The sequence below is a fragment of the Notechis scutatus genome, chromosome 5, assembly GCF_049901735.1.
Source record: "Notechis scutatus isolate UNSWTSFEM ecotype Mainland chromosome 5, rNotScu1.2, whole genome shotgun sequence".
Taxonomy (NCBI): Eukaryota; Metazoa; Chordata; class Lepidosauria; order Squamata; family Elapidae; genus Notechis; species Notechis scutatus.
In genome coordinates, this window is record NC_142013.1 from 3271823 (window position 1) to 3285144 (window position 13322).

The window sequence follows — 13322 nt, forward strand, 5'->3', positions numbered from 1 at the left end:
CAGATACTTCTAATTAATCATATACATATACAAAATTTATACCTTATTCTAATCTATATGTTTCGCATTCCTATTTTCTGTACATTGATACCAGTTATCGCAAATTGAATAATATTCCGAGTCTTCCTTATTACTTAATTCTATAGCAAGTTTATCCATTTCTGCACACTCAAAATTTTTTACGGCTTATTAAACAATCTGTCAGTACAGTGGCCATTTTCCAAGATTGTGCAAGTACAATTCTTGCTGCTGTAGTAGAATAGAATATAGAATAGAATATAGAATAGAATAGAGTGGAGTGGAGTGGAGTGGAGTAGAGTAGAGTAGAATAGAATAGTATAGAATATAGAATAGTATAGAATATAGAATAGAATAGAATAGAATAGAATAGAATAGAGAATAGAATAGAAATATGGAATAGAATAGAATATAGAATATATATTTTTAAAAAAAGAATAGACTAGAACAGAATTCTTTATTGGCCAAGTGTGATTGGACACACAAGGAATTTGCCTTGGTGCAAATGCTCTCAGTGTACATAAAAGAAAAGATCCATTCGTCAAGAATCATCAGGTACAACACTTAATGATAGTCAGAGGGTACAATAAACAATCAATTCATATGTACAACCAAATATTTAATCTTTTCAGGATATTTTCCCTTAATAATCCCCAGAAGAAACAGTTCAGGCTTCAATATGTGTAGTTCTTATTACATCCCATTGTCAGAATCACTTATGTGAGATGGGAAGTTATAGAAAATGAATGAATAAAAAAATAAGCTCTGACAAAGGAGCTTTACAGGTATACTGCAGCTCCACATGGAAGTTCTATCTGTTTACTCTTCTTCGTTTCCAGAAGCAGAGGTCAAATTGTTGTTGATGATGATTGGGTTGGTTGTTCACAATGTTCAATATTGTTACTATTGCGGTTATTATCTCAATGCCCAATTAAACTATTTTCAACATCAGCCTACATTTCCCAAAAGTCCCTGGTACATTTCCCCCCCACCCCAAGACCTCGACCAATGGGAAGCAGCGAACAAGCATGAACTCCTATCCGCGCCAGAGAGCGGCCGGCTCTCAAAGAGCGTCAACTACACTTCCCAACACGTCTCGCGGTCCTTTCCGTCCACGTGACACCAGCTGGCCAATGACGAGCTGGAGAGCAGCCCTATAGTCTTCTGCGCCGGCGGAAGCCGCCTCTTTTTTTCGCCAGAGCGGCGCGGCTCAAGATGGCGGTACAGATCTCCAAGAAGCGAAAGGTGAGGCTCTTCGGAGCCTTTGGTGGAGCCTTATGGCGGGGCGGCCGGGGGAAGAAAGACGACCGGGAGAAGGCGCGGCGGGTCGGGCGGCGGGGTGGGGCCGGCTAGGTGGGCAGCCGCGACGGCGAGACCCTCGGATGGGAGTGGATTGAGGCACCCTCCATCTCGGCAGCTCCGGCCCGAATCCTAATTGGGTCTAGCTGGGCCGAGAAGGCAGCGAGACCGAGGCTAGACGGGCCGGCCGGGACCGGAAGCGGCCCGATAGCTTAAAACTATGTATGTATGTATGTATGTATGTATGTATGTATGTATGTATGTGTTAGCACGTGGTTATTCCTAAGTACCATTATGTGAGTGGAGCATGGGACATATTTTCCTCTGCAACAGCCCTGCGAGGTAGGTTGGTTGGCTAGACTGCAGGGGTCCTCAAACTTAGCCACGTTAAGACTTGTGGACTTCAACTCCCAGAATTCCTCAGCCAGCAAAATTCTGGGAGTTTGAAGTCCACAAAGTCTTAAAAGTCGCCAAGTTTGGAGATTCCCTGGGCTAGAGAGTGGCTGGATCTGGACTTGAACCTGCGCCGGCTTGCAACAACAGCTTTGTGAGGAAGGCTGGGCAGAGAGAGAGAGAGGCATTGGGGGGAGGGGCTTCTAAAGCCCAGGATAGGCTGGGGGATTCTGGGAGTTGGAGTCCACGCATCTTAAAAGGTTGCCAAGGTTGAAAGAAAGAAAAAAAATTGCTTTAGGAGTTCAAGGTGGTTTCTTATATTAATGTGAAATGGGGCTAGTCTGAGAGTGTCAGGCCCAACGTCCCCAAGGGACCATCTGTGGTTGAAGGGAGGACTTGAACCTGGGTCTCTCCAGTGCCAGACCTTCATTTTAACTGCTATTGTGCCGTTAAAATGCTGGTCGGACATTGGAGGGACCAAGGTTTGTGTGTTGGGCAGGCACACAACCATCTTTGCCCCAACACCCAACCCAGCGCAACGGGGACTTAAATGAGGGTATCTCCTGCTCTTTTAGGACCGCGCCGTGGTCAGGAACCCTTCCAGGTCTCCTTTTGCTGGCCCAGGGGCCTTGACAATTGTGTGGGGAAAAAATAAATCATAAGTTAACTTTTTTCACTGCCGTTGTAACTTCGAACGGTTGCTAAATGAACTATTGTAAAGTCAAGGAATATACCTGTAGTTGAAATTGGTTTGAAATGGGTCTGGGGCCTCCGGGGTTAAGCATTGTGTGACTCTCTCCCACTTCCAAGGTAGCAGGCTTGCCTTTAGGGCAGGGCTTCTCCACCAGGGGTGCAAGACGCTCCCAGAGGGTGCAAAAACTTGGGGTTAAGGGTTTCTAAATTGTAATGTGTATGCATAATTCAAACCCCAGGTATTTACTCACGGGGATGTGAGAGTATCAGAAGCGTGCTGGGTATAAGAAAAGGTTGGGAACCCCTGACTTAGGGCAATACCGTTGGAGGCTGACTTGCTGTGTGCCTTTACTTATTGTGGGTCTGCAAGGTTGTGCTTGGCCTGATATCTCACTCTTTTTTGTATTTGGTTTCCAGTTTGTGGCTGATGGAATCTTCAAAGCCGAACTGAACGAGTTTTTGACTCGGGAGCTGGCTGAAGATGGCTACTCCGGGGTGGAGGTCCGTGTTACCCCAACCAGGACCGAAATCATCATCCTTGCTACCAGGTCATTTGTGTGGTCTTGCTGTCATGTGGTTGCAATAATAATCATCATCATCAGATGCTGCCTTAATAGTTCCTAGGTCCTTGGTTAGGACTTGAGTTGTTGAGCTACCAACCAGCCCCAAAGGCTGTGAATCTCACTAAAGATTAACTAATAATAATAATAATAATCCTGAAACACTTTGTGGATTAGCTGTTCCCCCATTTATCTGAAGAACCGTCCTTGGGAGCATCTGCTGCCTTCATTCTTACTCTGGTTCAGGGGTCCCCAAACTTGGCAGCTTTAAGACTTGTGGACTTCAACTCCCAGGATTCCTGAACTAACCATGACGGGAGGAGGAATTCTGGGCGTTGAAGTCCACCGGTTTTAAAGCTCAAGTTTGAAGACCTCTGCTCTAGTTATTAATTGGTTAGTTGGGAAGTCCCCTACCAGGGGATGTAGATGGGACTCTGAGCAGGGTTAAATCTTACAGGATGGGCAGATTTACTTCGATGTAAGTAATCTTCAATATAATCATCTCTGAACTATATAAGGCTGGGTAAAGTTATTATGTGGGCAGGTCTAGAGGAACCAATCTCTAATGGACTGAAACCTTCTGATCAGGGCTCTATGGCATACTTTCTGACTGACAACGTTTACTAAAAACGGCTGCCTTATAATGAAATTTTACATAAAAGAGCTACTGCAAACAAGCTCATTTGCTTCTGCAGACTTATATCATCAGTCTGCCTGCAACAGGTGGTCTCCAGCCAGTCAATTGCAGTAGTCCAGACATGAGATGCCAAGGATACGAGTGTCTGTGTGCAAGGCCACTTAGTCCAAGAAAGGTTGCAGCTGGTGCACAACATGTTTTACAAGGTTCTCTTGAGCTGCTGGGGAAAAAAATCAAAAGCAACCCCTTCAATTTCTATTCAGAAATTGGCAACCAATGGTTATATTTTAATTCAGAGGTCGTATGATCCTTTTCCCTGCTGTAATTAGTAGCTGAGCAGCTGTAGGTTTTTTTTTTTTTTTTTTTTAACTACCGGTAGTTGCTACTCTTGGACAATCTTGAAGGATCGCCCACAGAGAACAGGTGTTTGTCGGGGTCTCACTTGTGAGCTGAGCTCTATCAAAATTGGGTGTGTGGGTGGATGGACAGACAGACAGATGGATGCAGGTAGATACGGATAGATACTGTGTTTCCCTGAAAATAAGACCCTGTCTTATATTTTTATTGTCACCAAAAAGGTACCAGATCTTATTTTGGGGGGACGTTATCCACTGACTAACCTCACTTTTTACACATCGCCCCCTGGCCTCCTTTTCGCTGTCAGAGGCCTTCAGGAACTTCTGCAGCTGGAGAGGCTTTCCTGAAGGCCTCTGCAGCCGATAAACTTTGTGTCAGCTACACAGGCCTTCAGGAAAGCCTTGCCGGCTGCAGAAGAAATGGGCCGGCCAGGCAGGTGTCAGGGTGTGCGAGGCCTGGCTACAATGGTCCACAGGTAAGTAAGGCAGCTCCAACACCCCCCCCCCACCCCATATCCCCACCCTAGCTTAATTTTTACCTGTCCACTCGAGTGGGCGGGGTCTTCATTAGGGCTTATTTTGGGTGCATGTGCCCAAAAAAAGAATCAGGCTAGGACTTACTTTCAGGATAAGTCATATTTTGGGGGGAATGTGATAGATGTAGTCCTTCACTTACGACTAGTCACTTAGTGGCTGTTTAAATTACAAATGACCCTCCTCACAGATGTTCCAAAAATTTGAGTGGCTGTGGCCTTCCCTCTCTCCCCCCTTCCCACCTCAGCCGTCCTGCGGCTACATTTTAGATGTTGAAACAACCTGGCCTGCATATTTGACTTGATAGCAACATCCTGCAAATCACATAAACTCACTGCGATTTTTGCTAAAAAAACCAGCATTTGCTTCTGGGTTTGGGCAGAAACATCCCACAGCAAACAATGGACTCGCTTAACGAGCATTGCAAAAGTCATAATCCTGGGTCACTCAAGTATGCAATGTCCCAATTTACAACTGTGGTAGGCAGATACCAAAACAGGTAGCGGTAGTCAAAGAGAGAATGTAAGTACAGCCTAATTTCAGATGAGTGCAGAAGCAGAGGTGGTATATTCAGCCGGTTCTGACCAGTTCTGGAGAACCAGTAGCAGAAATTTTGAGTAGTTCGGAGAACCGGCAAATGCCGCCTGACTGGCCCCGCCAACTCCATCTATTCTCTGCCTCCCATTGAGTCCCCAGTTGATTGGCTGGGTCTCCTTTGGTTGCCCTGCACAGGAGAAGGGAGCTGGAAAGCAGGTTAGTGGGGTGGGGAGCGAATGAGGATTTTGGAGTAACTTTCCCCTGCCACTCTCCCACCAAGCCATGCCACGCCCACAGAACCGGTAGTAAAAAAAATAATAATAAATTGAATCCCACCACTGAGCAGAAGAAATGACTTTGCAAACCCCTCCTGAGAAAAATCTGGGTTGATTCAGATAATTAATTCCAGGAGCAGTGAAAATGCAGGCTAGATTTAAAAAAAAAAAATATTGGAAATATTCAAAGTTGATTCTGGCGGAATTGAGCGAATGCCAGTACTTCCCTTTTGCATTTCAGAACTCAGAACGTCCTGGGGGAGAAAGGACGCCGGATTCGCGAGCTGACGGCCGTGGTTCAGAAGCGATTTGGATTCCCGGAGGCCAGCGTGGAGGTAAACGATGCCACCTGCGCTGGCTGGGGCGTCCTGGGAGTTGGAAGTCCACCCACCTTAAAACTGGCCGAACGTGGGGGGGAAACCCTGCCTTCGCGCTCATCTTCCCTTCAGTGACGATACGATGACGAGTCAGAAACGGACACCCTCTTGCTCGGAGCCAACAGCCCCGGGGGGCCATGTTCTGTGGCCCTTTGCTGGTTAACTCTGACAAGGGTGCCCTGATCACTGGATGAACTAGAGGCATTTGTCTGAGAAGGGACAGGCAGGATTCCTTAACGAGGATTTTAAAAGCCGCAAGCAGTTCCGCCTGTGGCTTTTAACGGGCTTGACTTAACGACCACAATCGGGCCCCGAGTTTCTGTTCTTAAGCGAGACATTTCTTAAGTGAGTTTTGCCCCATTTTAGGCAAGGGAGGGGATGAAAGGGGCTGGAAAGAGCAGTCCGGTAGCTTGGAAACCGGAAGTGCATTCCATACATGGTTTTTCAGAGATTGTAACTAGATGACTGAAGTTTCTGCCGTGCCAAATTCTAACTGGAGAGCACGATTGAGGACTCTGGGCTATGGAGGTGTCCCATTGGAGAATATGAATTATGATACACCCAGAGGGTGGGGTAAAACCAGGGTCAAGTGTGACCATGAATGATGGGCCTCAGAGTCGGCTACACCCAGTTAGTGCCGGACATGTTAACTCCCAATAAATCCTTTTGAAGTTTTGGAAGTTTGGCTCGAGACTCATGATTTAAATAGGAGTAACTGCCGGAATCCTGACATCTTTCTTGCCACCGTTGTTAAGTGAGTCACTGCAGTTCTTAAGTTAGTAACACGGTTGTTAAGTGAATCTGGCTTCCCCCTCTTGATCACGTGACCCTGGGATGCTGCGACCGTCATAAATACGAGTCAGTTGCCAAGCATCTGAATTTTGATTAGGTGTCCCCGTGCATGCGGCGACGGTCATAACTCTGAGAAACGGTCACAAGTCACTTTTTTCAGTGCCGCTGCAACTTTGAACAGTCTCGAAATGAACTGTTGTAAGTCGAGGATTGCCTGTATTGTCAGTTGTGTGTCGAGTGTTGGGATTGAAAAGGCAGGTATTGAAAACCTCTCCGCTGTGAGAGGAAACTAAAATTTCTTTACAAAGAGTCCTCAACTTAAAACAGTTCACTTCGTGACCAAAGTTACAGTATCGTGGGGAAAAAGTGACCTACGACTGTGTCAGGATTCTGGCAGTTACCCCAATTAAATCATGAGCCTCAAGCAAAACTTTTGAAGGATTTATTGGGAATTAACATGTCCGGCACTGCCTGGGTGTAGCCGAATCTGAGACACATCAATCATTTGTCACCCTTGACCCTGGTTTTCCCTCCACCCCTCTGGGTGTATCATAATTCATATCCTCCAATGGGACACCTCCACAGCCCAGAGGCATCAATCATTTATCCAGTTAGAATTTTGCACGACAGAAACTTCAATCACCTAGTTACTATCTTTGAAAACATTTATGGAATGCACTTTCGGTTTGCAAGCTGCCTCGCTGCTCCCCCCTCCCTTTCAGTTGGCAACTCTAAAAAGACCATAGAAATATTTTATGAGTTGACTGTTTTCACACTTAAAGACATTTGCAGTGTCCCTGTCATCCAAATACCGATGCTTGTCACGTATTTATGACGGTTGCAGCATCCCGGGGTCGTGGTTTTACGACCTTCTGACAAGCCAATCCAGTGGGGGAAACCAGATGCACTTAACAGCCGGGTTAACTAACTTAACAACTGCCGTGATTCCTTCTGACAACAGAGGCAAGAAAGACTGCAAAACTGAGCCAAAATTCGCTTAATCCCTGTCTTGCTTAGCAACAGAAGTTTTGGGCTTGTGTCCTAAGTGTGCAAAATGGCCATAAGTCACTTTTTTCAGTGCCATTGCAACAGTCATTAGACAAATGGCTATAAGTCAAGTGTTAAGTGTTTCTTCCACAGGGGGAGGAATAAATAATTTCCACTAATTACAAAGAAAAAAAGGGAGGGTTGTGTTGTTTTTTTACCAGAGATTCGTTAACTCCTCCTGCCTGTGACGTGTTTGTGAAGCATGTCGCTCTCTCGCTCTCTCTCACACACAGCTCTATGCTGAGAAAGTGGCCACCCGAGGACTCTGCGCCATCGCCCAAGCCGAATCCCTGCGGTACAAACTTCTGGGAGGCCTGGCTGTGCGTAGGTGAGCATCCTGGCCGAAGCCGGATCCAAGCTTTTCCGTTTCAATCTGTCTTCCCTCCAGCTTTTGGTGCGGCTTCGGCACGATAATAGTGGACGCATCGGTGGCTTTCTTTTCAACGTTGCGTTGTGTGCTTAAGGAAGGGGTCTGCCACCACTGTCCTTGGCTGCCTCTTTTGGAAGCCGAAAGAAATCCCTTCTGTGATGATATGATGACGAGTCAGAAACGGCCTCCTCCTGCCCAGGCTCAGCGATACCGTGCCACGTTCTGTGGCCCTGTGTTGGTGGCTTTGGCAAAGGAGGAGGTCCGGACATTGGATGAACAAGAGGCATTTGTCTGAGAAGGGAAGCTCTTAGAAAGACATCCTTGCTTAACACCGAATGGTGAATTAATTGATTTTTATTAATACCTTTGGAAAAGGTTTGACCAGCCCTGTGCAATTTTTGTTGTTAGTTGCAAAGTCGTGTCCGTCCCCATCGCGACCCCATGGACAACATTCCTCCAAGCCTTCCTGTCCTCTACCATCTTCTGGAATCCACTGAAGCTCGTGGCTGCTGCTTCAGTGACTCCATCCAGCCCCACTTCTCCTTTTGCTCCCAATCGTTCCCAGCATGCAGCTCTTCTCCAGCGAGTCCTTCCTTCCTTCCTTCTCATGAGGTGGCCAAAGTCTTTGAGTTCCATCTTCAGGATCTGGCCTCCTAAAGAGCAGTCTGGGTTGGTCTCCTCAAGGACTGACCGGTTGGATGGCCTTGCGGTCCAAGGGACTCGCAGGAGTCTCCTCCTCCAGCACCAGAGTTCAAAGGCCTCCATTCTTCGGCGCTCAGCCTTCCTTACGGTCCCACTTTCACAGCCACGCATTGCAACTGGGAAAACCAGAGCCTTGACTCTACGTCCTTTGGTTGGCAGGGGGATGTCTCTGCTTTTTCAGTGTGCTGTCTAGATTTGCCATAGCTTTCCTCCCCAGGAGGAAGCATCTTTGGATTTGATCTTGGCTGATCTTGGCTGTGCAATTTAGACAACACCAAATTGACCAACATGGTAGGTGTGTGAATGCCCTCTTTATCAGCGGGGCAAAATACCATCACCAAACTGCGACTTGTGGGGCTAAAAAACCATCTATCCCTCATATAGTGACAACGTCAAAAACAAAGCCTTATAATGGAAATTTTGCTTGATTGGATAGTTGGGACACATGAACTAAATAATTTATATTGGCAACTTTGTGATCTTTCTGTTAAGCTTTCGGATTTTATATTCCGTGTTTGGTATTTTACCTCTTGTGTTGCTTTTTGCTGAAATATGTGAAGGTGCCCTACATGATTTTAATTTTAAATTTTTAATTAATTACACTTAGAGGGCTGCTGACTCTCCTGCTTATATTTAAACAGTCCCAAGTCCTCAGTCGTGTGTTCTGTCTGCGCAGGGCGTGTTACGGTGTCCTCCGTTTCATCATGGAAAGTGGAGCCAAGGGATGCGAAGTGGTTGTGTCCGGCAAACTCCGTGGCCAGCGCGCCAAGTCCATGAAGTTCGTGGATGGGTTGATGATCCACAGTGGGGACCCCGTCAACTACTACGTGGACACTGCCGTGCGCCACGTCCTCCTCAGGCAGGGTAAGGCAGGCGGGAGACTTCCATCCGCTCTGTTCAGCTCAGAATTTGGAAGCCCCTGGCCCCTCCTTCTTCCTCCTTGTGGGTCTTGCTCCAAGGAGCCTTTGCTGAGCTACTGTCAGGGGTAAACAATCCAGAGTTCAAATCATAGAATGTGTCTGGATTCCGCCAATCGCCCTAATTAAATCATGATTCTCGAGCCCAACTTGAAAAACCTTCAAAGGATTCATAAGAGGCGACATCCTGGCACGGCCCTGTAGGAAGCCAACTCTGGCCTACATCATTTCCGGTCCCCTGTGTGACCCTGTTTCCCCCCCCCCTCCGCTGGGTGTGTCATAAATCAGATTCTCCAATTGAGCCCCTTCATGGGCTGGGTGTCATCAATCATGTTCTCCAATTAAATATATTTGTGGGCAAGAGCTCTGGTAGTTAGTTGGAATGTACTTTTACTTTCAAACTGCTGCACTGCCCTCCCAGATTCCCTTCCTTCCTCTCACCCCCTTTTTATGGCAACTAGTAAACAGGCATAGGAATGTTTTATGAGTTGACAGAACGTTTATTATTGCTACCTATACAGGTAGTTCTCGACTTAGATTTAGCAGTAGCTCTTGGATTTACCGTATTTTTCGGAGTATAAGATGCACGTTTTCCACTCCCAAAAGGGGGTGGAAATGTGTGCATCTTATAACAGCGAGTGTTGCCAAAGCCCCCGCCCCACCCACCGGCCCCCACTCTTCAGCCTCCTTGCAGCAAACAGCCTGTTTCAGTTTCAACACCAGCCTGATTACCATAAGCAGCTGATCGTTGGTTGGATCGCCCTCCCGACGTTGGCTACTGCCAACCTCCGCGCGGCCCGTTTTCCGCCCATTCCGATCCCCGCTGCCCGGAATGGGCGGAAAATGGCCAAAAAACATGACGTGCAGAGGCTGAAAATGGGCGTGTGGAGGTAGCAATCCTTGCAGCCTGAAACAGCTGATCGTCAGGAGGCCGATCCAACCGACAACCAGCTGATGGGGCTGATCAGGCTGTGCTGGAGCTGAAACAGGCTGTTGGCTGCAAGGAGGCTGATGGCTGGGAGGCAAGAGGCAGGTTTTTGGGGCGGTCTTGTTTTCCTCTCCAAAAGCCAGGTGCGTCTTATACTCCGGAGCGTCTTATACTCCGAAAAATAAGAGTTATATGCTGCTTCACAGTTCTGTCCAGGCCTCTCAAAGCGGTTTAGGGAATCATCATCCTGCCTCCAACAATCTCCTCTCTGGGCAGCTTCCAGGGTCAGTTTACGACTCCCAACCATCTGCACAGGGGGGCGTTGAGAGGAACAGCCTCCTTTGTCTCGCAGCTTGCAGGGCCTCACTTTTTCTTTCTCTTCGCCCGTTTGCAGGTGTGCTGGGCATTAAGGTGAAGATCATGTTGCCCTGGGATCCCAGTGGGAAGATTGGGCCCAAGAAGCCCCTCCCGGACCACGTCAGCATCGTGGAGCCCAAAGAAGAGATTCTGCCCACTACTCCCATCTCGGAGCAGAAGGGCACCAAGCCGGAGCAGCCGCCGATGCCCCAGCCGGTGCCCACGGCGTGAGAGGTGAGGGGTTTAAAGAAAGGTCTGAGGAGGGTAAACGAAAAAGCAACCTTGTTGGGCTCCTTGGCACTCCCTGAGCTTGGGTTGCTTTCTGGCAGACGTTTCCTGACCCGGCTAGGTAAGCTCATCAGTGCTAATGAGAGAGTGGGGCTTGCAGAGTGGAGGAGGAAGACTGCGGGGTCCTTGGTTTCTCTTGAGTTTGGTTGGTTATCCAGACACGATATTCTTCCGATTAAAATTGGAATTCGATTTTTGGGAATCGCCACGAGCGGAGCCGGGCAGGCTGGCGGTGCGAGTGGTGGGCGGTGCAAGCGGAGGCCGCTGAGCGGCAGGAAAAGGGAGCTGGGCAGCGATTTCTTGGCGTGCGGTGGGGGTCTCTTGGCCGCCCGATTTTTTTCAGAGGGAATATCATGCCTGGTTATCTTTCAGGCATTTCATGACCCAGCGAGGTCACCTTGTTGGTGTTAGAGGGGAGTGGGGTTTTTGTAGTAGAGGAGGAGGAGGAGGAAAAGGACCTGGGGTCTTTGCAGTGCACCGTGGCGTCCTTTTATGCTGGGTTGTTTTCTTGCAGACATTGCACGACCCAGCTAGGTAACCTCAGCGCTAAAAGGGAATTGGGGGTATGCTCTCCAAAGGCAAGCTATTCAAATTTAAAGAGAGAGGAAACCCAACTCCCTTCTATAAGTGAAGATGTTCGTTAGTTGGGTCATGAAACATCCGGAAGAAAAACCACAAAGCTCAGAGCACTAAGGACCCCACCGTCCTCCTCTTTCTCCTCATCACAAATGAAAACTCCCCTTCTGGCACCGCTGATGTTTCCTAGTTGGGTCATGAAACCGTCTGCCAGGAAACCCAGCTCAGAGAGCACCAAGGACCCCACAGTTCAACCCTGATCTATCAAGTTTCTCTCCTATAGGGCATAAGTCAGTGGCGGATATCAAGACCTGATTTAAATTGTTAACGGGTATTTGTGTCCTTGGTCTTCTTACCCCCCAGAACAGGGGTCCCCAAACTTGGCAAACTTTTAAGACTTGTGGACTTCAACTCCCAGAATTCTCCAGCCAGCCATGCCTGCTTTTTCCCTCCCTCTCTTAATCTAAAGTGGACAGAGAGAAAGCGATGCTGGCTGGGGAGAATTCTGGGAGTGGAAGTCCACAAGCCTTAGAAGTGGCCAAGTTTGGAGATCTCTGCCCCAGAACATGGCTTGAAATGAGCGTTGATGGTTTTAGAATTGATTTTTGTTGACTGGCTTCTGAGCCCATATTAACGGATTGATTTGCAATTCACAAGTGCTAAATGTATTATTTTCACACCTGGTGGCCTTCTTTCTCACTGGTTCCCATCAGTAGCCATACAAGGACATCTTGAGGGCACCAGTTTAGGGAAGCAAACTCCGTGGATGGTATTGGCTGCATGTCATTCCCAAAAGAATTAAAAAGACCATTTGTATTTATGGAAGAATAAAAATAGGTCTTGTCTTCCCCAAGAGTTCTTTTTATTCCCTGATATATGTATTTTTTTTTCTTTTCCTTGCAGGTTTTTGATTTAAAACCTTGGAAGTTCCATTAAAAAACAACTCTTAAATAAATTTTTAAAAAGCCATCAAGAAACGGTCTTTCTTTTACCAACTCTCAGGACTTGAGAGCTTATCCGTCGGAAACCTAAGTTTTAATTCTTCCCAAGTCAAATCCTGCTCTCAATTACGATAGCTCAGCCCAGTTATGTAGTGCTTTTCACAGACCAAATCCTCAACTTACAACCCGTTCATTTAGAAACCAGTTGGAAGCCACAAGGGCACCAAAAAGTGTGTCCTATGAATATTTCTTTATAACAGTTGCGGCATCCCTGTGGTCACATGATCAAAACTCAAAGACGCTTGGCAACAGGCTTGGATTTGCAACGGTCGCTATGTCCCGGGGGTCACCTGATCCCCTTTTGCAACCTTCTGATTAGCCATGTCAGTGGGGAAGCCTTGGTGTATATTCTCCAATGGGACACATCCATAGCCAGGAGTCATCAAATCATGTTCTCCATTAATAATCTTGCACGCCAACAGCTTCGTCTGCCTAGCAATTATCTGAAGCATTTAAGGAATGCACTGCTTTTCCCCGCTCCCTTTTCTGCTGGCAACTAAAAAGGCCGAAGGAGTATCATTTAGTTGACAGCCAGATTCACTTCACAACTTCAATTCACTTTTAACAACTGGCAAGAAATGTAAAACCAAAATTCACTTGAAAATGATTTTGCTTGGCAACGGAAAGTTTGGCCTCCGTTGTGGTCGTAAGTCAAGGACTACCTG

General features: G+C 47.3%; 1 protein-coding gene, 1 long non-coding RNA gene and 2 other non-coding genes across 4 annotated transcripts in view; 3 read left to right on the top strand and 1 right to left on the bottom strand.

Moving 5' to 3' along the window:
* Positions 1-13322, bottom strand: part of LOC148130344 (uncharacterized) — a 469114-nt gene that overhangs the window by 259242 nt on the left and 196550 nt on the right. The window lies entirely within an intron of this gene.
* RPS3 (ribosomal protein S3) lies at positions 1202-12633 on the top strand. Its single transcript, XM_026690238.2, has 7 exons — positions 1202-1263; positions 2821-2951; positions 5544-5637; positions 7752-7846; positions 9267-9454; positions 10830-11026; positions 12560-12633. Exons 1-6 carry the CDS (start codon positions 1234-1236, stop codon positions 11021-11023), a joined length of 732 nt encoding a protein of 243 aa, XP_026546023.1. The 5' UTR covers positions 1202-1233; the 3' UTR covers positions 11024-11026; positions 12560-12633.
* On the top strand, positions 5746-5897 carry LOC113427712 (small nucleolar RNA SNORD15). Its single transcript, XR_003372897.1, has one exon. It is a non-coding gene; the product is annotated as a small nucleolar RNA SNORD15 (small nucleolar RNA).
* Positions 8039-8188, top strand: LOC113427711 (small nucleolar RNA SNORD15). The gene has a single exon (XR_003372896.2). It is a non-coding gene; the product is annotated as a small nucleolar RNA SNORD15 (small nucleolar RNA).

Bases quoted from the DNA above. Each gene is read 5' to 3' on its own strand.
- RPS3 (XM_026690238.2), top strand. From the start codon at position 1,234: ATGGCGGTACAGATCTCCAAGAAGCGAAAG. The intron at 1,264-2,820 runs GTGAGGCTCTTC...TTTGGTTTCCAG, and splicing joins AGATCTCCAAGAAGCGAAAG to TTTGTGGCTGATGGAATCTT. The intron at 7,847-9,266 runs GTGAGCATCCTG...CTGTCTGCGCAG, and splicing joins GGAGGCCTGGCTGTGCGTAG to GGCGTGTTACGGTGTCCTCC.